Below are 26,744 nucleotides of genomic sequence, written 5' to 3'. Positions count from 1 at the left end.
CACTTAATGAGGTCCAGTTCTATGACTTTATGGAACTAAGGTGGCAGTAAACTGACAGAATCAGTGTTGACGCTAGAGTCCTCCAGTTAAATTGGAGGTATACAGACTTATGGACAGCCAGGAAGATTCAGAAACTTCTAGTATGAGAATGCACAAAAACTGAGCAAATCAACTGGTCCAAAGTCCTCCTCCTAAAGAAGGAAACTAAAACCCAGTGAGAACAAGGTGTTTGCCATTACATGTCAAACCTACAGCCCTCCTCCTCTCAGTGACAATCCACTGAAGACCACAAAATCAGGAAAAGTCAGACTTACACATTCTGGGAGGATCTGAACAACAGAAGGCTTAGAAGGCCTAAATGAGTTAGTATGCATGTGTATCTGAAACTGGCTGGATTATTTTAAATTTTGTTTTAACTTTCAAGAACAGAGGGAAAAGTTAGATCAGCAGTACTAAGTCACTTTGTATAAAGGGAAGGTGAAAAGAGTGATCATTATAAAAAGATTACTTCCCAACTCTGTAGATGTACAGGGCTCTCCTAGATCACTGGCTTCTTCTATATAATGCAAACTTTATGAGCACGACTCCCTGACTAAGCCATATGTATAAGTCAGGCTACAAAGAGGAGTTGTCTAAAATATAAGGTTGTGATTAAAAATTTTTTCATATGTTATAGGAGATGTGAATTGCCAGATCCAGCTCTAAGAGGGCATCGGCAGGATTCCCTAGGAGAGAATCAATGGAATTTTTACCAAAATTTTGGGGACTAGGGATAAAAATACCAAGGTCTGGCCACTAAGGCCCCACGGCAATGTAAACAGATATGAAAAAGTCAGAATGCAAGCTAATGAAGCATGGTTTTCTTCCTTTATTGGAAAAAGGTGGCTGGCAGAACACAAACCCTAAGACAGAAATCAAATCTAAATAACTGTAAAATTCCTTTGTAAATAAAATGGGCCTAAATTCTGGCCAAGAGTCACTGAGGCTTCCTACTAACTATCTCTAAGAGCCCAGAGAAGAGGATTCCTTTCTCCTCCACTTTAGAAGGCAGATCATGAAAAGAGGGAAAGAACTGCTTAAACTTCACTGATTTTCAGTACATTTTCCCAGAGAGAATGCCTTTCAGGAGCAAGTTTCAATGAAAAAGAAAACTCTGGGACAAATTCTCCACTGTGTCACAAGTTTCTGACAGTTACAATTCAAAGAACTGGAAAGAAAAAAATAACTATGGTCCCAGAAGAAAAACTTCCAAGTGATTTACGGCTAACACATTTTTTTTTTTTTTTTCATTCCAGTTGGGAGAAGATGTTCTGGAACCATTCTAGAGTGCCTTGAAAACCTGATGGTACCATAATGAGCCAGCATAGGTCCTCTACATTTCACAAATTTGGACAATATTAAGAAGTACTGCATGGGAAAGGGCTGAATAATCAAAACAGCATGAGTGGGTCAAATAAAATTTGAAAAATTATTGGTTAGCATGACTAGGTCAGGAGTTACAATCTCCAGTACCCACTCGGGCCAGGTAAGGACTGTAAATGGAGTCAAAACAGAGAACTCCCAGTCTATCTGAAGATTACAAAGACCACTTGTTATGAGGACCAGTACTGACAGATTTTCTCAAAAAAAAAATCTAAAACTCTGAATTCTTAAGCATCGTCCCTCAAATTTTCAACACTGCCAACTTGAAAAATGTTCTCAATATCGTGCAGAAACATTATGCTCTATAGCTTCTAAATTTTTTAAATGCTAACTTACATTATGACCCTGGGGAGTTATTCCCTTGTAAGACTGTATTCTTCAAAGATGCCAACGTCATAAGAGCACAGAAGGGCTGTGAAAGACCACTAATACAGGATCTAATCCTAGATGGGACCCTGAAGTGGAGGTGGGAAATGTTATAAAAGACACTCCTGGGTCAAGTAACAAAATGGGGATATGGATTAGACAAAACTATGCTAGCAATGTTAAATCTATTTGTAGTAAAACTATCCTGTGCTTAAGAAACAGAGTATCCTTATTCTTAGGAAATCCACACTTCAGTATTTAGGGGTAAAAGGCCATGATGTGTGTCAATCTTAGTCTTAAGTGGTTCAGAAAAAATATTATATGCACGCATACATAAATATTTACAAAGAAAGCACTCACAACAATAAAAACAAATGAGGCAAAAGTGGTAACCAATGGTAAATCTGGGCAAAATACACAGGCAGTCTTTGTACTACTGCTTTATTCTTACATTTTTAAACTTTGAATTTTTAAAAAGTTTAAAAAAATAGCTTTTTAAAAACTTCAAAATCTGTGGTACAGCGCGCAGCGTTTCAGAAAAACCTTTCCTTGTGCTAATGCTTCAAAATCTCTGCCCCCTTTGAGTCTCTCAATTCTGAAATCCACATGCCCACACACTAGGTCCCATTAATGCTTGCTCACATCACACAGGCCCCCGTTAGTGCTGAGGCTTTGCAGCGGGAGTGCCAGCACCTACTGCACCTCCTCCTACTAATTATAATTAAACGGACTCAGGAAAAGAGCTCCCTATAAGCCCCAGTACTCACCTGCTGCCCAGAGGATAGCAGGAAGCGAGGCCAGCCCAGGGCCCAAATAAACAGGAAGAGAACTCCCCCAGCTCTGGCTAAGTTCCTAGGGAAGAGGCCGGGGAAAGGAAGGGCACTTACAGAAGATACAACCCCTTGCAAGGAACGAAGAGGTTCTACTCAGGGAAAGAAGGCCTCTAAGAACGGTCAACTTTAGAGACGTCTAGGATTGACAGAAGGAAAGTGAGCACAGGGGCCAGTGCGCTTCTGCACACCCAGACGCCATCGAAGTAGAAACTGGAGGTTTTCAAGCACAGCACCATTTAGATCCCAGTCAGGAGACCAGAAGAACACAGCCAGATGGTAAAGGAAAGAACACATGCACAGACTTCCCGAAAGCCCCCAAAAGGCCATCAGATCAGAATAATTTCCCACGCAGGCCAAGGAATGGGGTAGAAAAAAGCCTTCTAAGATGCCAAGAAGTGCAGGCTTGCCTACAGTTTTTCCTCCAACTCTAACAAATATTTCAAACACAAATGAAAAGTGTATGTGCTCTGGAGAGGACATACTAAATACTCAACTTTTCCTAACTCCGTTCCCAATAACCCTGTTAGGTTGGCAGAATGAGTGTTACTCTATTTTGAAGATGAGTACGTGGGTTTAAAAAATTCAAGCTCCTTTGCCTTAGGCCAAATACTTACTAAAGATTACTAATTAGTAATTCTATTACTAATTACTAATTCTAATTACTAATTCTAAAATTACTATTTGAGAACAGAAAATACATATAACTGGGGCTCTATTTTAATAGGTACCATGGACAATCGTTTACCATGAGAAACCCCTGAATTTGTCTGCCAAGTTTTCAATAGCTACATTTTCAAATGAAGCTCCTCAAGAGGTGGGCTATAGAATTTAGACTGTCAAAAAGATCCAGACACTCTCCAAAAGTAATTTTTTTAATTCCAAAAAAACCCAAAACAAAAACAAATTTTTTTCACCTTAATTAAGTAGAATTTGTGAATTTTTAAAATAATGAATATATAATCTACGTTCTAAAGGAATGTCATGTTAAGCCCAAGAATTAAAATTTTCTGGTTTGTAAACTGCAGTATTAAAATTATACAGTAATAACACTTTGAAATTTAATACTAAATTGGGTGTCAGTCCAACAAATATAATGTTGCCACACCCACACAAAGAACAAATTACAAGAAAAAAGAGCAAATCTAAATTTGTTCCTTGCTCAACCAGAATAGAACTGGTGCACATTTTTAAGAAAAACACAATTGTGCTAATCAGGCAAACCAAATGGAACAAGCTGGGGTTTGCCCTAAGAAGTAGTCCAAGCACATGGGAACACATGCAACCCTGAGCTTTGAGGGCTGCGGCATCAGTGGGTCGTGACGGACTGCAACCCAAGACAGCAAGAAAAGAAGCAGACTCCGGGACCCGGGACGGACAACCACACAGAGAAGGGAGCCCCAGAGAAGCTGACATGTTCAAAACCCCTGGGGGAAGTAACTGCCCCATGAAAGACTTACTGTTTCTTCAGCTGCCTCTGGCCTCTTCTTTTTGGGCTCCCACTCTCAGACCCGCTACTTGCCTTCAGTGTGTGAGAGGGGAAAAATGATTACAGACTTTAATTCACAGTTCATAGGGACAACACGATCCCCTGCTTCCACAATCTACTCAATAGTAACGTTATCCAATGTGAGCTTTCAGACAAAAGAAACCTGTGTTTGATCGTGCTCACTCTTCTTTTCCTTTGAAAATTAATTTGTCTGTAATGACAGAGTTACCTCTAACACCGGGAAACCCTCCCTCAGCTTGACTTCTACAAGGGCTCAGTCCAATAAAATTCTCTGTGATGATGGAAATATTCTGTATCTGCAGGGAACAATCTAGTGGCCAGCAGCCACATGTGACTACTGAGCCTCTGAAACATGGCTAGTGCGGCTAAGGAACAGAATCTTTCGTTTTATTTTACTTTAATTAAAAACTTTAAAAGCTACATGTTAGTGGCAACCAAACGTGATACTGCATATCTAGAATATCATGTGAAATGCCACAACATTTAGTGTGTCATTAAAGGTGGTGACTGCTGATTTGTACCATTTTAGACTCATTACAGAGCATGTCCAATCATGAGCCAACAGTGCCCTGCTGACAGCACTAGACCAAGGAAGGTTTATAGTCAGAAACATTTAAATGTCTCTTTTCCCCCAAAATTAGGGAAACTATTTCTATTGCTGTCTTGTGCCCTATAGAGAATGTGTTAATGGACGTAAAAAAGAGGAAAGAACGGACACAACTACGTGACCGGTTGTAACAAACATGGCTCAGCAACCTTGTCCTAGACACTGTGGAAAAAGAAAACTCGGGCAAACCAGCTCAGAGGTCATTCAAAATAAAACACCATAAAGGCAATGTCGATGTTACAGTCAATTAGATTTTTAAAATATGCTTACCAAAACCCACCTCCAACTCACTAACCTCTGACTCTTAACTTTCATCAGAAGAATGCTACATACTTAGGAATAGCAAAGTCCTTCTCTCTCTCTCTCAAAAATAAGCATTAAAAAAAATTTTTTTAAAGGGGGGAGGGGGAGTGCCTGGGTGGCTCAGCTGGTTAAGCAAAGTCCTCTTAAGAATACAGAAAGGGGGGGCGCCTGGGTGGCTCAGTCGGTTGAGCGGCCGACTTCAGCTCAGGTCATGATCTCTCGGTCTGTGAGTTCGAGCCCCGCGTCGGGCTCTGTGCTGACAGCTCGGAGCCTGGAGCCTGTTTCGGATTCTGTGTCTCCCTCTCTCTGACCCTTCCCCGTTCATGCTCTCTCTCAAAAATAAATAAACGTTAAAAAAAAAAAAAAAAAAAAAAGAATACAGAAAGGGGACATCTCACTGAGGCACAGAAGAGCACCTCTTCAGAATGTGGTCTATACACGTACTACAGAGGTAAGAATTGACAAAAATACCACATGAACTGAGAAAGGTGAGAAAAGTCTATTCTATAGAAACAATAGAACCCAGTAATTACCAATTTTAAAAAGCTACTCAATCTCTCACAATTAGATCAGACTAAATGTGTGTGAATTATTTTATACTGCACACTAAAAACAGAAAGCAAATTTGAATTAGTTAAAATGCAGTATTTAAGCAAATTTTCCTTCCTTTCTCAGAAATAAATCTGAAACAACTTCCACTATTACATTTGTTTACCAAGCAATGACTCATTTTACAAAATGTAGATTTAGAAACTAGGTATTTTAAAAGGTAAACTTCTTATGATAATCAATTTCACTTGAAACTTGGAAACCTTAAAAAAAAATTAATAAAAACAAAAATTTGAAGCCAATCTGTACAATACTCTACTAAGACATTCATTATGACACAATCTTCCTGGTAAGTTTCTTCCTTTAAAAGCCACCTGTGGTTTTCCTTGCCATATTAAGGTGAGAAAGCTCACATTAGAGTCACTTAACTCCAAGGCAACAAGTTCAGTCATGTCAATGGTAGCATATACCAGAGTCAAAAAGGATGAGGTAAGATAAGGAGTTTAAATGTATCCCCTTAAAACATGTCTTTTTCTTACCTCCTCCTTAATATTAAATCGTGATGGTTCTTGTCTGCTTCGGTTTGACCGCCTAACCCCATAAACATCAGGATATTCTTCCCACATCTGTAAAATTAATAGACCATGAGTGAATCCTTTTTGATTTACTATCTTCATTACTGGAACATGTATTTCAATTTAAGAAAATTCAAGTAACTAAATGTCTAAAGGGTGTTTTGTGTCAGTTCTGTTTATGAGACAATAAAGTACCATCTTTATTATTCTGAAACACACTGAAGCTTAACAATGCCTCTTCTTTACTGAATGGCTCTTAAACTACATGGCACACTACATACTCGTCATGAAAATATAAACTTACAATTGAATAATATGGCAAGGCTCCTGCTAAAGACAAAATCTTTACTGATGAATTTTAAGTCCCTAATGCTTTCCAGTATCAGCGATGTCCACACACTGACCCATCTGGGAAATCAGAAACCAAGCAGGGCTCCAACCATCTATTTGTACATTTCCTCTACTGCCTCGGAATGTGTAACGTGCCAGATGTACGCAAATTAGGCATTTCCAACACTTAGCTAGATGCTCTCAAATGAGAACCACTGTCTCATCTGTACACTGATCCCTGTCTCTGTACCCTGTATTCTCCAGCAGTAATTACCCTTAACCTTTAGGACTTGATTTTTAGTTACAATCCTCGCTGGTAATAGAAATATATAAATGAAGTTGCAAGGAGAGATTAGTTGAAGAGAAATTTTTTTTCTCAATATATCAACATCATCTTATTTAAAAGATGCAAATCAACAAATCTATAGAAAAAATGTAAAAGACCCTTCCAACCTCTAACGATAACAGTCTAATCCCCCAATCTCACTCTCTTTCCCAAAGATAACTCACACCAAGCATACCATGTGTTTTTCTAATGAAATCAGTCACACAGCGGCAAAATGAATTTGGATGGATTGTGGAACACTGAGATGAAGATGTTTAATAGGAGTTAAACATGTAGAAAAGATGCCTGACAGCCAAGATTAGAAATGTGGGCTTGTTGTCAAAACACAGGTGACAGCAAATGTCATGAAAATATTTAGAAAGTGAGGCCACAGGAGAAGCCACTGGCTGAGACTCGTGAAGTGTGTAGAAAGTGGACCCCAAAAAAGACAAAACTGATGAAAGACAATTCAAAAAGACAGAATGTCACTAAGGCAAGGGAGGATATTATCAACAGTGCCTTAAAAAACAAAGTGCCAAGTAGGCTGAATAAAACCAAAGCCTCCAAAGAAAACAAGCAAGATGTTCCAGGAAAAGGCACTTTAGAACAAGAATCCAACAAAACCATGAAACCCAGTGTTCCCAGTTTATAAAGGTGACAAATCCGTAATGGCCTTAGAATAATCTCAGAGTCGGGAGGACAAAAGGTCCAACCAGGAGGAGTTAGGAATAACCAACTGGCAAGAAATCTGGGTGACAGAGGCAGCAGGACACTGAACAAATCTGGCAGAGAAAGGAAGGAGACAAAAAAGTTTACTCTAGCCCTGCTGACCCTGACCAACCCCAACTCTTACCCCTTTTTGGACTTCTGCTAAAGGTACAAAATTACTCAACACAGGTATTTAAGGAGCTTTTATTAACTGGGGTAGCTAAATCATTTAAGTGTCACTGTACCAGTTAGTTTTATCATTTTAAAATATTAGGCATTCAGGCTCAACTGCTGAGACTATATGACAGGATATACTGTAATGCACACATACTAAAATCATCCTGAGCTCATCTTTGTCCTTTTGAAGGCTATGATATCTAATTCAAGTCTTCAATTAAAAAAAAAAAAAAAACAAAACTGCGCCATATACAGAAAACAAAGAACCTTCCTCAGAAGTTCTCATTTTAGAATAGCATCATTAAAGTCACAATCTGATCAGGACACCTGGGTGGCCTGGTCAGCTTAGGTCATGAGCTCATGGTTTGGAGGTGAGTCCTGCATCAGGGTCTGCACTGAGAGTACAGAGCCTGCTTGGGATTCTCTCTCTCTCTCGCCCTCTCCTGCTTGTTCTCTCTCTCAAAACTAAATAAGTAAACTGGAAAAAAAAAAAAAAAGTCACGATCCAATCATTCTACCTAGTTAGTACATCCATCCACCTGTTAACCTTATTAACTTTTTGGAATTTATTGCCTTAACTTTGAAAGTGTATTTTAGGAGCACCTGGGTGACTCAGGTAAGTGTCCAACTCTTGATTTTGACTCCGCTCATGATCTCAAGATCCTGAAATGCAACCCAGCGTCAGGCTCCGGCGCAGAACACAGAACCTGCTCAAGACCTTCCCCCCTCCCTCTACCCACTACCCAACTTGCACGTGCACACACACTCTCCCTCAAAAAGTTTTAAATTAAAATGTATTTTAATATTTCTGTCTGAAACTTTACTTGTATTTTGAAATTCAGTCTTAGTAATAATTTCTCCTTTCTTAATTCCCTTTTATCTACTTATATAAGGTTAAAAAAAATTATATATATATATATACATATACACACACATACACACGGTCTTATAGTTAACAGCTGAGAATCCCAGTCAACTAGATTTCAGTGAAGTTTTAAACACTATGTAAGTCACAGTTTCCATGGTTTCCTTCTATCTTTTCAAGTAAAGAATTCCTCACTGCACAGAAGAAAGTTATATTCAGACGTTTTCTATCCATTATATTTTCTTCAAAAGTGTGTTGTGGTGTTCTGAAAAGAATACCCAGTCTAGATGTCGAGGAAACCAGGCTCGGACATTATCCTCTGAAGATTGCCAAGCAAAGCCTTCTGCTACAAGCCTGGAGAGTAAGTTTCTGAGTTTAGTGATACTCGGAGCAAAATCTCTCAGTGGTAATCTACATGCAGGGTGTTTTTGCACTTCCACTTGTCAAAGGTTCACTGACACACTGAGCAGGTAGACAAGGTACAATACCTGAGTGTCTAAGTCACTGGTGATGACTGAATTAGCAAGAACAGCTTTCATTTTCTTATCCCTAACGGCTTCAGATGCTTCATCTGCTGAAGCATCTATCAAAGCTATTCTGTAGAACCTGCAGGTAATTTAAAAAGTTATTCGTACTACTACAAAAATCTGAGTGCTCAGACGAAGATTTCTGTCTTAAGAGTAATAAGAACTGATTTAGCATAAAACTTTCATTAGGACATCTTTTAAGTTTCTAAAAGAATATTCTTTTGCATTTTCAGTGATTCACACCTAACTGTCTCAAAATGGAATTTTAAAAGATAAGCTGTGCTCTTGTGACTAATTAGACCAAGTCATTAATTTTTCCCCAAAAGGAACACATCCCAGTTTGTGCATCAATGAGAAGACACTACGCACTTCAATTTTTGCCTTTTGCATTCTTTGCTACAAGACTCCTCCGTTAAGCAAACAAAATCTATATTGCCTAGATGCAAGTAACTTTTTTTCCTATGAGAAGTATTTTCCTTCCATCCTTCAGAGAAGAAAAATTGCCCTTATTCTTGAACTGTTATTACCCATAACTAAGCTCCACAAGTACATTCCATAATCTGTCAGTAATTCACTCTGTAGTGTTCGGTACTATTACCTTTTTTAAATGTTAAAAACCGAAACTATAAAAATTTGTCTTTTTGCCCTGTAATTTGATGGTTCGTGTAATTATTTCCCTTATGGCCCTGTGTCTACTATATTCAAAGAGTAGAACAGAAAGCAATCTTTATATCCACAGACAGTATATTATTACAAAAGGTGGTGGTAGTTTTCATTATCCGAATACACTAATGAGTTTTCCATGTGAAATAAAGTTCTGCTTGCTGGTCCTAGCCAGCAGCACATTTTCACTGTATAGCAAAGTAGATACCTTCTTCACATCAGCTATCCGTTCCTTCTTAGAGGCTGGCTTCTCTTTGGCTTCTGGAAGGACTGGCTGGGATTTGGAACCCGCCGACTCACTTTCAGATTCCGACTGGCTCTCTGAAGATTCAGAACTGCTATTTGACTCACTGCCATGTCCACTTCCTGGATCGCTGCCCTGCTCACTCTCCGACTGGCTGCCTGAGTCTGAACCCGAAGCCTCTTCAGATGCTGAGTGGCTTAATTAAAAAAAAAAAAAAAAAAAAAAGTACAAGATATAAGAACTGCCACATAAATCTGTTTTTTAAAAATTCCACATAAATCTTTTTTAAAAAGTGGTAAAATGACAGCAGAGAGTAATTCTAGTAATACAAAATCAAAATCTTCAAATTCACTTTTACATTCTTATATTGCCAATAATGTCATTATCGTTCCAAACATTCCTGGCAGCGACCATTTCCTGAGTGCTTAGATGATGCCATATACCACTTAATTTATATAGATTAGCTCTTTTACTAAACTCAAAAAGGGTATGTTATTTTCTCCTTCACTCAGATGAGGAAAAACTGAAAAATGAAACCTTAATGACAGGTAAGGAAAAACTAAAACCCAGAAATAATTAAGCAAGTATCCCAAGATGACACAAGCAGATTTGAAACCAGGTCAATCTGTCAGGATCCACTAAGTCTTATTTGTTCAGTATCAGTGTTTCCGTCCTCAAGACAAATATTCCCCACACTCAAAGAAAAAATCAACACAGAACAAAACAAAACCAAAGCGAAGTTCCCCAAAGAGTAAGAATGCAATCTGGATGCAATTATCTAATCACTGGTTATCAACAATAGGTGCAAATTTGGGGAGTTGTATTGAAAACACACCCACTAACCCCAACCAGAGGTCCTGCCTGGGAATCTCCAGCAGTGAGTTCCAGAGCTGATAGCAGAAAAAAAATAAACAAAAAGAGCACTCTGAGTCTGATGTGAAAGCCAATAAATGTGTAGCCAATTGATGTGTAAACCAATAAAGACTGCTATGGGCTACCACACATGCCACCCCTTCCTCATTCCAAACACCCCTCAGGAGGGAGGGACCTAAGAAGGCAGATGACAGCAGAAGTTACAAAACACAAACACCAGAGGCTGTGGGAAGACTGAGTATCAATCCTGGAAGCCGAGTAGGCTACATACCCTGCCCATTTTCGAACAGTAAAAAAGCAATTCAGGGACACACTGGTAGTGTGAAGCCACTTTAAAGGGAAAGCCCTACAATGAGAAAGAATGAAATCTGGCCATTTGCAGCAACGTGGATGGAACTGGAGGGTATTACGCTAAGTGAAATAAGTCAGATAGAGAAAGTCAGATATCATATGTTTTCATTCATATGTGGATCTTGAGAAACTTTACAGAAGACCATGGGGGAAGGGAAGGGGGAAAAAATAGTTACAGAGAGGGAGGGAAGCAAACCATAAGAGACTCTTAAATGCAGAGAAAAAACTGAGGGTTGATGGGAGGTGGGGAAGAGGGAAAAATGGGTGATGGGCATTGAGGAGGGCACCTGATGGGATGAGCACTGGGTGTTGTATACAAGCGATGAACCACGGGAATCTACCCCAAAAACCAAGAGCACACTGTAAACACTGCATGTTATCCAATTTGACAATAAATTATATTTTAAAAAATAAAAATAAATAAAGGAAAAGCCCTCAACTGGATGGACTCCAGAAAAAGGTGGCCAGTTCAACTCTTCTGCTTAGAGCTAAAGCATAGGAGGGGAGGCTAGCAGCAACCCAGAAGTGAGAGTAACCGTAACTTAACCCAAAGGGCCTTGAGTTCAGCAACCAGGAGATAAAGGGCACGTGGCATGAAGCCCAAAAGGTTAAAGAAGGGAGGCTTCGTACTTACACCCACTATATCTTCCCAACTAGAAATTAGGGCCTATCAATTGACAAACGTGTCCACACAATGACCAGGGCAGTACACTGGGAACTGGGATTGACCCTCCAAAATCCCACATGATCCACAGTAAGTGCATTACAGCAAAGGTGCCTTTGAGTTAAGATGAGGATGCAGTCAGTTGGGGGGGGGGGGGTGTCCTAGCCTGGGGAGGGGAAAAGAAGGGAAAAACCATGTATTAATTACCTAATCATCTAATAGGTGCCTGGCCTTACTCTAAGTACTTTATATGTATTATTTTGCTTATTTCCCAGAACACCCTATTGGGAATTTTTATCCCCACGTGAGGGATGAGAAAACTGAGATGGGCAAGGATCCCAACCCCCAAGTCCGGCTCTAATGTCCATATTCTATTTGACCACAAGGGTTCAAAACCTTAAGAGGCTCAAAAAGTAAACCTTTTCCATGTTACACAATGTCCAAAACTAGTTAGGCATCCCTGTTAACAGGTGATTCACACTTCCAAGGCCTCATTATACTAACTCCTTGGCTCTTTGAACAGTAAAGGCGGACTGATCCAGCTGACGAAAGCATCTGAAGTCACTTATCCTCCACCTGTGACCAAGCATAAGGCAGTCCACCAGGCAAAGAAAACAAAGAGGAAGGCTGGACAGTATAGTTAAAAAGTGCAGGCTGCAGCATCCACAGCTCGGGTCTCAGTCCTCGAGCCTATCTCAGCCTATGCCACTTTTTAACCTGTTACATCCTCTGTAAGGTCATGAGGCAGCTATGACAAATGGCACCTATGACAGCAGCACTCTATAAATGTCGGGGCCTTATCCAAACATTAGACTTTTCAGAATTTCACAATTTCACATTTCCCTTCTAACACAAAGTTCTTCCCAGCTAGTGCTCATTATTAGTGAGTCAGAACCATACAATCCATGGCAGTAGCTGGAAACGTTATTACTTTTGCCTCCACCATCTGCTCACAGTTTTAAAGGTCCAGAGGCAGCTCCAGAATTTCCTTACAAGGAGTTTATAAAGAAATCACTTTTCATTTAGAAGGGGAATTAGGAACATACCTGGAGGTTGCACTTACACAGCCAAAGCCCCGAGTGCTTAGAGAGGCCTGGAGGGTGAGGAGTCAGCTGGCCACCTCCCCTCACCCACCCTGGGCCTGATGCTGGTACCATCACGTCTCAGCATGCGGATGAAACCTGGCCTCCACCTGTCAAGTTCTCAGGACTCAATGCCTAACCATTCCTCCCCCTCCCCCTCACCTCCACTACCCCAGCCTTACTGAACCACTGAGTACAGAATGAGCCCTAGGATCGCTCACCTCCAATCTCTGCTTGTGACAAACACCACTCCAATTCTTAAAGCCTCAGGTATTACCTTCTCTAGGAAAACCTCCTTTGTGCCCTCGCCAATCCTACACTCAGCACCTTCTAAGTCTTCCATAATACTCTGCCACAGCAACTGTGCCAAAGCAGTTACTCCCATGGGCCAAAGAGGCAGCCTCATTTCAGTCTGCGTGTCAACCACTGGCTCTCGTTACTTTTATTTTTTTTTTTTTAATGTTTATTTATTTCTGAGACAGAGAAAGACAGAGCATGAGAGGGGGAGGGGCAGAGACAGAGGGAGACCCAGAATCGGAAGCAGGCTCCAGGCTCCGAGCTGTCAGCACAGAGCCCGACGTGGGGCTCGAACTCACAAACCGTGAGATCATGACCTGAGCCGAAGTCGGTCATTCAACCGACTGAGCCACCCAGGCACCCCGGCTCTCGTTACTTTTAGCAATGACACATCCCAGCCTAGGGGATAGACTCCAAAGCCCCAGTTGTTAACATCCGTGCCTCTTTGCCTCCCCATTTGTCCCATCCTATGCAAGTAATTTGGTCATTTGTTGACCTCCCTAACAGATGTGAGAGCTAAACTGTCTTCTTTGACGTTTGCTGTGCCTAGTATGCATGCTAGAGAACAGAATGGAAAGGCGGGCTTACTGACTTTGCTAGAATATGCAACCGTTTTGAAACACTTTTGAAATTAATGGTTTTTTTAATTACTGTAATGCATATTATCTCCAGACAAGGGATTAAGGCTGAAATCTCATTTTGGCAATCACCACCAACTAAAATTGTCACAAGACCTTAGTATGATCCATATAGTGCCATGAAACACAAAACATTCCAACAACAACCAGACAGAAAATATTCAACTCCCAATTTAAAGACACAGGAAGTCACAAATAGCAGCATTCATCTGCTGAAGATAACTAGAATAGTCCAATGCTAATAGTCCAGTTAGCATTTTGTACTGAAAAGCAAGAATCACTGCAGATGTGATGGAAATGTCCCAAACCAACACCCACAATGAGGTATGTGTATATGTACGCTACATCACTCCCTTTAAATTGCCCCAGTTAATATGAAAACTCTACTTTTATTTAATCTGTCCCCAATTAGCGGGACATTTAGACTATTTTTAAATTGTTCTCTTAAACAACAAGCCACAGATATCCTTGATATACTTCCATATTTCTATATTTCTGAGTAGAATATTTGGATTTCCAAAATGTTCACCGTAACTAATAAAATATACCTATCCTTGTATATGCCTTCTGCAGCTGTAGATTTGTGTTTGTGGAGGGAAGCGACCTCTAGAAATGTAACAGTGCACACGATACCTTTTAAGAAAAAAAAAAAAAACACCACCTATGTTGTTAAGAGTGGTTTACTCATGGAGGCACCTGGGTGGCTCAGCCGGTTAAGTATCCAACTTCGGCTCAGGTCATGATCTCACGGTACATGAGTTTGAGCCCCGAGTCGGGCTCTGTGCTGACAGTACAGAGCCTGGGGCCTGTTTCAGATTCTGTGTCTCCCTCTCTCTCTCTGACCCTCCCCCACTCATGCTCTGTCTCTCCCTGTCTCAAAAATAAATAAACGTTAAAAAAAAAAAATTTAAAGAGCAGTTTACTTTGTTGGATGAGTTATTTCAAGTATATTAATGGGAACCATCAACTACTTGTGTAATTTCAACAACAACAAAAAAAATCAAGTAAGCATGAAAACCAAACCTCCAAAGAAACAAACACCAAATTCACAATTGCACTTACCTCTGGGGGCTGAGGGAGACAGATGTGATCACAGAATAATATTGGTGATGTTACATGACTGAAGCTGAGTGGTGAGTTCATAGTTGCTCATTATATAAGTATCAGTCTTTTTAACACTTAAATGGCTCATAATATATCCAGACAAAAGAATCAAATGCAACGCAAGAGATACTAGTACCCCAATCCTACACAAAATGAGCTACAGATTTGAAAGAAAGACTAAGTGTTTTTTAAATTATTTTTGAAACCAGAAAGTCATATTTAGCAGACTTAAAATAATATTTACGGAAAAAAGGTGTTTAAAAAAAAAAAAAAGGCTAACATCATATTCAATGGTGAAAAGGCAGAAAGCTTTTCCTAGAAGATCAGGCACAAGTCAAGTGTGCCTACTCTCACTGCTCCTCCTCAACACAGTACTTTAAGTCCTACCTAGAGCAATCAGGCAACAAAAGGAAATATAAGGTAACTGAAAAAGAAGTGAAATTGCTTCTATTTGCAGATGGCATGATTTTACATGGAGAAAATCCTAAAGACTAGACTCAACCAAAAGGTTGTTGGGTCTAATCAATTAATTCATTAAAGTTGCAGGATACAAAATTAACCTTCAAAAATAAGTCCTATTTTTATACACTAAAAATGAATTTTCTGAAAAAAGAAAATCGTTCCCACTTACAATAGCATCACCAACAATAAAATGCTTAGGAACACATTTAACTGTGGAGGTTAAAGATCTCTATTCTGAAAACTGCAAGACATTAATGAAAAGAATAAAAGACTACACAAATGGTGGGCACCTGGCTGGCTTAGTCAGTGGAGCATGTGACTCTTGATCTTGAGGTTATATATTCGAGCCCCACATTGGATGTAGAAATTACTTAAAAATAAAATCTTTAAAAAAAAAAAAGGAAAAGTATTTGGTATTCATAACTTGGAAGAATACTGTTAAAATGTCAGTATTATCAAAAAGCATCTATAGAGTCAATACAATCCCTAACAAGATTCCCATGGCATTTTTTACAGAAAGAGAAAAAGCAATCCTAAAATTTATATGAAACCACAAAAGACCCCAAAGAGCCAAAAATAAATACAAATTCTTTTAAAAATCTTGAGAAAGAAGAATAAAGTTGGAGGCATCTCACTTCCTGATTTCAAATTATAAAGCTACAGGCATCAAAACAGTAGGATACCGGCATTAAACAGACAAACAGACCAACGGAACAGAATGTGAGAGCCCAGAAATAAACCCAAGCATACACAATCAACTAATATTTGACAAGAAAGCCAAAAAAAAAAAAAAAAAAAAAGATGAAGGGAGAATAGACCCTCTCTTCAATAAATGGTACTGGGATAACTGGATATTCATATGTAAAAGAATCAAATTGGACCCATATGCTACACCACTCAACAAAAATTAATACAAAACATAAATTAAAACCATAAATTTAAGACCTAAAACCATGAAACTCCCAGAAGAAAACAGAAATAAAGCTCCTTGACAGTAGTGTTGGTAATAATTTTTTGGATATGACACCTAAAGCACAAGCAACAAAATCAAAAATATACAAGTGACCGGGGGGCGCCTGGGTGATTCACAGTCTATTAAGCATCCAATTCTTGCTTTTGGCTCAGGTCATGATCCCAGGGTCATGAGATGGAGCTCCGCAATGCCTGAGATTCTCTCTCTCCCTCTCTCTCTGCCCCTCCCCTTTGTGTATGCGCTCACACGCACTCTCAAAATAAACATTTAAAACTAAATAAATTATCTTCTGCACAGCAAAAGAAACCATCAACAAAGTGAAAAGACAACCTACAGAACGGGGAAAAAAATATTTGCAAATATTATATCTGATAAGGAGTTAATATCCAAAATATACAAAGAACTCCTATAACTCAATAGCAAAAAAAGAAATTATTTAATAAATTAAAAATGAGTAAAGGACCTCAACAGACATCTCTCCAAAGATATACAAAAACCCAACAGGTACATGAAAAGGTGCTCAACATCACTACTCAGTAGGGAAATGCATGTAAGAGCCACAACAAGATGTCACCTCACACCAGTTCAGAATGGCCATCAACAAAAAGAGGTAACAAGTGTTGACGAGGACACAGAGAAAAGGGAATCCTTGTCCACTGCTGGTGAAATTGTAAATTGGTACAGTCCCTATGGAAAACAGCACAGAGGATACTCAAAAAAATTAAAAATAGAACTACCATATGACCCAGTAATCCCACTTCTGGGAATATATCCAAAGGAAACCAAAACACTAACTCAAAAAGATATACCTGCACCTCCATGTTCATGACAGCATTTACAATAACCAAAACATGGAAACAATCTAAGAAAAAGAAATACCGTGTAGTCTCACACGTGGAATCTAAAGTAACTAAAAAGTAAATAAAATAACTTTTTAAAAACTCATAGGGGATGCCTGACTGGGTGGCTCAGGCGATTAAACACGTGACTTCGGCTCAGGTCATGATCTCATGGCTCATGGGTACCAGCCCCACTTCAGGCTCTCTGCTGTCAGTGCAGAGCCCGCTTTGGGTCCTCCGTCCCCTTCCTCTCACTGCACCTCTCCCACTCACGGTCTCTCTCAAAAATAAACAAACGTTAAAAAAAAAAAAATCTCATAGAAAAAAAGAGATTAGACTCATAGTTGCCTGGATGCACTGAGAGGAGGGAGAACTGGAGGAAGGTACTTCCAAAAAGGTGCAAATTTCTAGTTATGAGATAGATAAGTAATAGGGACATAATATACCAGATGACTACAGCTAACACTGCTGTAGGATCTATCTGAAAGTTGTTGAGAGTAAATCCTACAAGTTCTCACTACAAGAAAAAAAAAATTTTTTTTTTTTACTGTACCAGTATAAGAAGATGGGATGTTAGCCAAACCTACTGTGATAATCATTTTACAGTATATGTGAATTAAAACACCATGCTGTTTGCCTTAAACTTACACAGTGATGTATACCAACTGTTTCTCAAAACTGGAAAGAAAAAAAACATGATATTACCTTTACAAGGAAAAGAGTCTTAATAAAGGTATAACTCAATTAATTTGCATACTTCTTTACTAGGAGGATAAGCTCCTAAATGTTGAAAGAGAAAAGGAGTATTTTTTTTAAAAAGAAAAGGAATATTTAAGAAACAAAAATTATAAACACCGACAGTCTAGTTATTCCCTCCAAAGGCAAGGTTAAATATTACACAGACTTGCTATTAATGCCGAACTATAATACAAAATACTTGTTAATACTAAATTGTAGCTTATGATGCTGATGTACCGGGGTCAAACTGAGTTAGTAGGAGAGGAGACCTTTAATCAGGCTTTCACCTAAACAAATAAAGTAATAAAATGACCAGATTTTCAAAGGCATTAGTAGGAATAAAGCAATTAAAAATGGAATATTCTGGGGGTGCCTGGGTGGCTCAATTGAGCATCCAACTGTTGACCTCGGCTCAGGTCATGATCCCAGGGTCACAGGGTCCAAACCCACATCAGTCTCCAGGCTGAGCATGAAGCCTGCTTAAGATTCTCTACCTCTCCCCCTCTGCCCCTTTCCCACTCGTGCTCTAAAATTAAAAAAAGGAGTACTCAAGAATCTACCACATATACAAAATCCTCATGAAAAGTAAGTGTATCTTAAAATTACTCCAAACCTAATTTGCAAACAAGTCTTGTAATTTTTCATGGAACAATCACGACACGGGAAAATCAGTGCAAAAATAATGAAAGGGACTCTCGTTAAAACTGTGATTTTAGATTCTAATAGGAAATAAATGTTTATGAAAAAAAGCTTAACACTTCTCACTTGTAGATAGAAGTTGATTTGGTAGCTCTTCAAAATCCTTTTTGAAGGTGGCAGAAATGTAGTATGAAGTATATTTCACAACTGGACTTTGAGAGCAAGCAGCACTGGAGTAGCTCTTGTTCGTTTTAATTTATCACCGTTTCCCAGATGGCCACAAGAGGGCAGCACAGCAACATGTCAGTTAGAAAGCCTGTGGGTTCTCTGCCCGAGAGCTGCCATTTCAGGCTTTGGGTAGTCTTTACTTTCCTAAACACTTAACAAAATGGCTGAACTGCTTGGCAGAGGATGGTTTTTTTGTGTTGGTGATAGAAATATGTGGTAAAAACACAAAGCAATCTACACAGGAACTCCTTAAAACTTATTTCCAGACTACATTCTATCAACGATATAATAGCTGATATTTATGGAGCACTTTCGCATCAGGCATGGGCAAAAATTGCCCTCTAAATCCCTACAAAAACCCTCTAAGACAAATTACCTTCATTTATAGAAAGTCTTAGCCCAAGTGTGTATACATGTTATCCATCAGCCCCACAGTATGAATTATGGAATCTACACTCTTCAACTGTAACTGGTATTGCTATCCCCGCCATGCATACCTACGTTCTTCAGTTAAACAGATCCTTAAACCACCCAAGGTTGATGCAGAATGATTCCCAGAATGATTCCTTCTCAATCACTTCTATGTGTTTGAAGAGTACGAAAAGGCAAAGATCATTAAACCATGAGTTTCTTATTGATAAAAAAATACTGGGTGTAGTTCCTTAAATAAACGGAACTGCATTTAAGACCTTTAAGACCTCCTCCACCTCTCGTTCAAGTCCTACTATTCTGAAGAATAAGCTACATTATAAACAAGGTTAAAAGACAAGTAACAGACTGAGAAATTTCAATGTATGCACAACAAAGGATTTCTACAGAGAACATAAAAATAACCACAGATCAAGGAAAATTCCAGTAGAAAACTAGGGAAAGGAAAGGGACATGCAACTACAGAAGAAAAACTGAGATGGCCAAGAAACTTATAAAAAGGAAATTAAACATCAGGGGTAATTTGAAAATGTATTATTACAACAGAGTAGTTCACATTCACCTGCTTTGTAGAAATTAAAATGTGTGACAGTATTAAGTGATGGGGAGAAAACAGGGGAGACAGTCTTCATACACCATTACTGAAAAAGCAATCAGCAGATGCTTTGCAAAGCAACGTGGCATTTTCCAGTAAACCTCAAAATATGCATATGAATCATGCAATTAAATCTGTGAGTATGTAACCTGGCAAATTATTGAACTTGTGCGGGAGGTGGGAAGTACGGCTCTGCTCATAAAAAACAAGGGGGAGCGGGGGAATAATCTAAATTTAGATTCATATTGTGCAATTAAATACAAGTTAGACCTAGTAGGGATTAGATTTATAAATGTCACCATGACAATTTCAAAAACTATTCAATTTTTAAAACAAAAGCACATTACTTGAACCATGTACCTTTTTAAAAATACCAAGGTTTTTAGATGCCACGTTCATGAAAGTGACTAAGGAGAAGGGGCAAATAGGATTTTAGCCATATCTAACTTGTTTAAAGCTTTAACTGTAGTCTTTCAATTTTTCTGAGTTTTTCTGAATTTCTCAAAAAAGAGCTATGTTTCTAAGATTGCAGAATTGATCAGTATTCAGAAGCAGACCTTCCTGCAGCACCTCCCAAATTAAGAAACTCAGTGCTAATGTGGGAAAAACATCTATCTTTGATAAGCATGTTCCTAACATTTTCAACTGGTGCCAGAGTAAACCTTGTCTTGATCACGCTACTTCTGCTCCTCCACTAACCAAATAACACTGAGTAGTCCTAAATAGCTTAGGAAGCAAACAAATGGCACTCAGGCACACAAACGATGAGGAAAAAAGCGAACTATAGCAAGAAGCCTAGATGAAGTACAAACCTAGATAATGGTTTCACAAAGAGCTACCCAATTCAGATCTGGCAAGGCACGAAGACTAGACAAGGACAGGACAAGTTCTCTGCAGGAAAGAACATGAAGACTTTCTAACCCACCAAGTAATGAAAACAGGTACCAGGGGGAAAGCTGTTCCTATAAACCTATCATCTCAGGTGGGTACCATTTAGAACCCTGAGGACAGATGGGACTAGTTTGAATTCCTTTCAGAATATTTAAAGTCTTATCTTTCCTTACTAACCTTTAGGCTATGATATTTAGACTTTCCAAAGATAACAACTCCAACAGTTCAAAGGAGATTTAAAAGTCCTGAATGCTCACCTCAATAGTAAGTGCAACTTCTGCCCCACAGAGACAGAGGAGGCAAGTACGGTCCTTGGATCAAGCCACAGAAATCAGCCAGAATGGTGAGAACTCACAACTTTCTCAGTACTCACGGTGGCAATACTCACTGTGGCAGGCACTTCCCCAAATGTTATAGACCAGTTTCTTAAGTGGGCCATTACTGACACTTTGGGCCAGATTAATTCATTCTTTGTTAGGGGAGGCTGTCCTTACACATTGCGAGAGGTTTAGCAGCATCCCTAGCCTCTACCTAGCACACACCAGATGTACCGTAGCTCCAAGCAAAAAGATCTCCAGACACTGCCAAGTCAGGGAGGGGTTGTCCGTAGTGGAAAACCACTGCTTTCAGACGTATTATTTTATTTAATTCTAACTTCCCTGAGACACATACTCTTCCTTTATCAAAAGATAAAGAAACAAGCTCAGAGGTTCTTGCCCAAGATCATACACAGCTAAAAAGCAGAAGAGAGATGAAAATTCTTGTCCCAATTAGCTCTTATTTCCCAAACCTGCATCAGCACTAGAAACCACCATAGTTTTTTTTCAAGATAGATTCCTGGGACTCGTCCTCCCAGACCTGACTGAACTCAAATATGCAGGCAAGAAGGCTGGGAGTACGTTGAACAAGCACCCAAAGTGGCTCTTAGCAAGTAAATCTAGGGGCTTAAATGCCTCTGTAAAGCTAAGTTCAGTAGGAACTTTTTTATTTTTTTATTATGTTTTGGTAAATCAAGCAAGGGAAATGGAGAATCTGACCCATCACCCTCTGCCCTCAAAGTCACAACTTCCCAGCCATATGCTGCTCTATTTGAATGTCAAATAACCTCATACAGGAACTGAAGACACTCAGGATTTTCCACACCCACCACATTCAAGAACTATTTCCCTTCAGGGCACGTCTATAGAACACTGTTTCCAACCCTGGCTATTTATGTCAACAGACCCACCTGGAATGCTATCTCCCCTGCCCTACTACTACTTAACCCCTAAAATCCAATCAGGTAAGGGGCCTTTTAAAAGTTCTCAAGTGATTCTGATGCAAATGCTACCTGCGAAGTAAGTAAGGGAACTAAATTTAGAACAAAACAACAAATTAGAAACCTGGTCTTCATAAATAAATCACTGCCAAACCCAAGGTGTGTGGGGGAGCAATGGGAGTCAGACTGCAAAAAGATGGGGTTCCTCTGCAATTCCCAGTACCTCCCCCTCCCAGACACCTGTCTTTCCTCGTTGCCCCAACTTACCCCCATGGGAATTAACTTCACCAGCAACATCTTCACTAGAAATTCTTTATGCAAAATGACTTCTTGAACTTTGTTTCCAGTATCAATCAAGACTAAAATGTATTTTGAGTTTTCGGTTTCTTTAAAAGTGTTTTAAGAGAGGGGCGCCTGGGTGGCGCAGTCGGTTAAGCGTCCGACTTCAGCTCAGGTCACGATCTCGCGGTCCCTGAGTTCGAGCCCCGCATCAGGCTCTGGGCTGATGGCTCGGAGCCTGGAGCCTGCTTCCGATTCTGTGTCTCCTTCTCTCTCTGCCCCTCCCCCCTTCATGCTCTGTCTCTCTCTGTCTCAAAAATAAATAAACGTTAAAAAAAAATTTTAAAAATAAATAAAGTTTAAAAAAAAAAGTGTTTTAAGAGAAACAGAGTACAGGCTTATTCTAGATTTTCACTATTTTCCCCTACTATAGTTTCCTCGTAACCATTTAATCAAATGACAATTTTCTTTTTTTTTTTTGATGGCAACTTTTTTTTTTTTTTTTAAATATTTGAGAGACGGAGTGTGGGACAAGCGAGGGAGGGGCAGAGAGAGAAAAAGACAGAGAAAATCCCAAGTAGGCTCCGAGCTGTGAGCGCAGAGCTCAACTTGGGGTCCATCTCACAAAATGTGAGATAATGACCTGAGCCAAGATCAACAGGACGCTTCACCGACTGAGCCACCCAGGTGCCCCTTGATGGCAATTTTTGACAAGATGCTTAAGTGACCCTGAAACCAAACTGCCAGTGTTTAAATCCAATGCCACCACCTGCTTCCCCTAATGCCTGTTTTCTATTGGCAAAATAGGGTAATGATAATCACACCTGTCTCAGACTTGGGAAGACTACCCAAATTAACACATACAGAGGACTGGTTCTAACAAGTTCCAAGCTCACAGTAGGTACTATAAATGATAGGTATTGTGTCTTTCCAAAGCATACAACATAGTTTCCATTGAAATACCTCTCACAATCATCTCATTTGTTGGTTTGGTATGTTACTGAAATGCAAAATTACAAGGGAAACCAGCATAAATAAATCTGAGAAGTATCTGCAAATCCTTGTTATGTATACAGCACAAATGAAGGAACACAATGGGATGGGTATAAAAGAGCTCAGCAGGGTGTAGGACCCCCCACAGGCCTTCAAAGGAAGAGAGTTCTGTGACAGTTAACCTGGAGAGCTAACCAGAAGGTCACTAGCATTTCTGCTGCACTAACCATCATTATTAAATACACAATGAAAAAGAAAAAAACAAAACCCACCTTCAGTGCCTGACAGAGTAACCACTCCAAAAAGCATAAATCTATTCCAGTATTTTCCCACAAAATGCTTACCACATGCTGCTTTCCTTTATGATACAATCCAAAATGAAAGATTACCAGCATTACAGGCACTGCTTGACTTAGAAATAAACCATACAAATGCCATTCCTGAGGTCTATTATCCTATTGTATTCTCTTTTATTTTTTTTAATGCTGGGGACAATTCACAACCCACCACTGTAAATAATTGCTTCACAGCAGAGCCCACGTCCACTGCTTTCAACAGTTACCTGAATTAGCTGTTAAGGAAAGGGGATTCTGAATGGAATGCATTCCTGCATTCAAAAGTCAACTCTGGAATCCAAACTTTTAGAGGGATCTAAAAAGGGCTTAAGTAGAGAATCCTAGTAAAGAAGAGATGCACTAGAATTTAAAGCAATTAGGACAAGAATTCAAAAATCTTGGAGTCAAAACTCCATCAGCATTCACTGTTAAAGGTATGCTACTGCTGGATCCAGCATGACATTTAATGCGGAAACTGTCCATCTTCCATCAAGCATACAACAACCCTTAAGAGAGCCCCACCCACTTTTGCTTCCAGATCTCTAAACCTAAGTTTTTGGTAAAATTGCCCAAAAGGGGCACAGAGAAAATGAGGCAACGGGAACACCGACAGTTAGAAGAGAATACAAGAGGGGCGCCTGGGTGGCTCAGTCGGTTGGGCGGCCGACTTCGGCTCAAGTCATGATCTCGCGGTCCGTGAGTTCGAGCCCCGTGTCGGGCTCTGTGCTGACAGCTCAGAGCCCGGAGCCTGTTTCGGATTCTGTGTCTCCCTCTCTCTGCCCCTCCCTCGTTCATGCTCTGTCTCTCTCTGTCTCAAAAATAAATAAACGTTAAAAAAAAAAAAAAAAGAAGAAGAGAATACAAGAGGTGCTCTGTCAAAAGAGGCGAAACACACGCAAACATACGGAAACACGCAACTGTAAACCACATGGAGGGCTTTGGAAAATTAACTCAATCCTGGGGAGCTGGGCTGAAGAATTTTTAGATGCTCTCCAGAGCCTGATATAGAAACAAAATACAGAATTCAACTCCCTCACAAACCAAAAGAAAAGGAAATGAAGAAAAGTTGGGGAACCAACAACACAGAAATCTTAAGCCTAGACTACAGTCCTAGCAGAATAAGACTGAACTCTGGACGTGATGCTGAGTCCAATATATGATGATGTGCTGAGAATGGATTACTAAGAGCAAGCCACAGCCAAGTAGACATTGGTTGGAAATATTGCAATTACATCTATATCCAAAGAGCACTGCTCCTTGGTATTCATTATTCACTCTTGCACAGCTTGAGAGGGGAAATGAGGCAGAGGGTAAACTAGGGCAATAACCACTAGCTCCAGAAGAGGGGTAAAAGGGATCTAGTCAGAGTTAAGTGCCACGGGTAGGGCTGTGACTCACACAAGAAGTTGTTCTGGTCCAGGAAGAATCATACTCTCCCTTCAAAAGGCTGGCTTTCTCAGAAAGAAATTCTAGGAGAAGATTAACTGCAAAACATACCCAAGGTTTCAACTAACAAAAACGGACTTGCCTTTTTTTTTTTTTTTTTTCATGTTTATGTTTGAGAGAGAGACAGAGCATGAGCAGGGGAGGGACAGAGAGCAAGAGGGAGACATAGAACCTGAAGAAGCAGGGTCTGAGCTGTCAGCACAGAGCCTGAAGCGGGGGCTCGAACTCACCCCAGACTTGCCTTCTAAAATCATTTTAACAACCCTCTCTCCTAAGTGGCCTAAAAGACCTCTTGTGGGAGGCCAGGACGCCAACTTCAACTCTCAGGAACCATTTGGCTCTTAATGAAGCACAGGAGGGGGAAGATAGTAAAGCATTAGAAGTAAAATATTACTCACAACTTACATTTAATAAGCACTTTCAATGTAACCGCCTCCTTGCGAATCACTATATAGGCATTGTATTACTTAACTTCATTACCCAATGAAGAGTATCCTTATCCACATTTTTAAAGTCAGGAACCTAAAAATCCAACAAGTACTTCACTGGCCTAAGTTGGAGACAGTTTTCAGTACTCAAGGAAACATTGCACTGGTGGGGATTAGGTACACAGCTCTCGTCAGGCATTGAGGTTAACAGTTAAACACATCACAAATAACAAAATAACTTCCTAGATTGAATTCAAAGTATAAAATCAGAACCATCCTTAAAATGATGCTTTTGCCAAAGCTCCAGCATTTCCCCGAAACTATGGAGACTTTCCTGTAAAGGGAATTTAAAGTACTTTTCAGTATGAAACATAATCCAGACAATGTCCCTGAAATAAATAACCGAGAAAGGTGACCCTAACCAAATATCGTAACAATAAAATACTAAATTGCAAGTGTTTCAAAATGTAGCATGAAAGGCTTCCTTCCATATACCTAGGTTCTCCGGGATTTATTTCACAAAGGCTCATTATTTCCCACCTCATAAATTGCACTCAAGCTTTTTTAAAAAAGGTCCCTCTCCCCCAGACTTGTCCTGTTAATTAAAGCTTAAACTATTTAGGAGACAAGGTCATAACAGACATTAAAAAAAAAAAATGTGTTCCAACACTGTGCTTACTGATTACAACGTAAACATACAACAGACTTTAAGCATAGATATTTGATGGTATTTGGTATTTGATGGGCATTTGATGATGGAGTCAAATTTTGTTGTTCTGGCTTTACACTAATAACACTGAAGTTCCAAAGCAACAGCAATTTAACCAATTTTACCAAGGTATGAATTTCAATTCAGTGCCCAGGCAGGCTGGAAAGCAGGAGGGAATTGCTCAGCTATGATAAGCACCCAGCAGAGTTTATTTGTATACTAATTCTTAGGCGATTAAAAAAAGTTTCTTGGCTCATGTGCCCCCCATTCCTCAAGAAAGCCAACTGAAATCTAAGGTTTTTTACAAAGGACCTAAAACACCTTTTTAAAAAAAGCAAAAACAAAAACAACTCATAAGCAGAAAAAACTTACTAGGTGACAGAGCAGTCACTCACAATTTGTGTTGGGAGCAAGTTTACAGTAGTACCCCATCTTACAGGAGAAAGGATAGGAGTCTGGAAAGCTCAGTGACCTCAGGAAGCATCTTTCACA

The 26,744-nt window shown here is 39.6% G+C and overlaps 1 protein-coding gene across 7 annotated transcripts in view; it reads right to left on the bottom strand.

Moving 5' to 3' along the window:
• The window catches only part of CHD2 (chromodomain helicase DNA binding protein 2), a 123,228-nt gene that overhangs the window by 90,108 nt on the left and 6,376 nt on the right, over positions 1 to 26,744 (bottom strand). For all 7 annotated transcript variants that reach the window (XR_006704419.1, XM_045448733.1, XM_045448736.1 and 4 more), the window contains exons 3-5: positions 9,966 to 10,197; positions 6,127 to 6,213; positions 4,079 to 4,140 (exon numbers count right to left, since the gene is read on the bottom strand). Coding sequence is in view for 6 of the 7 variants with exons in the window: in XM_045448733.1 (XP_045304689.1) it covers positions 4,079 to 4,140; positions 6,127 to 6,213; positions 9,966 to 10,197 (381 nt within the window). In the remaining variant the exon portion in view is untranslated. The remainder of the gene's footprint in view (positions 1 to 4,078; positions 4,141 to 6,126; positions 6,214 to 9,965; positions 10,198 to 26,744) is intronic.

The sequence above is a fragment of the Leopardus geoffroyi genome, chromosome B3 (genome assembly GCF_018350155.1).
Source record: "Leopardus geoffroyi isolate Oge1 chromosome B3, O.geoffroyi_Oge1_pat1.0, whole genome shotgun sequence".
Lineage (NCBI taxonomy): Eukaryota > Metazoa > Chordata > Mammalia > Carnivora > Felidae > Leopardus > Leopardus geoffroyi.
The sequence above is the reverse complement of the archived record's forward strand: the minus strand, read 5'-3'. Positions and strand labels throughout refer to the sequence as shown.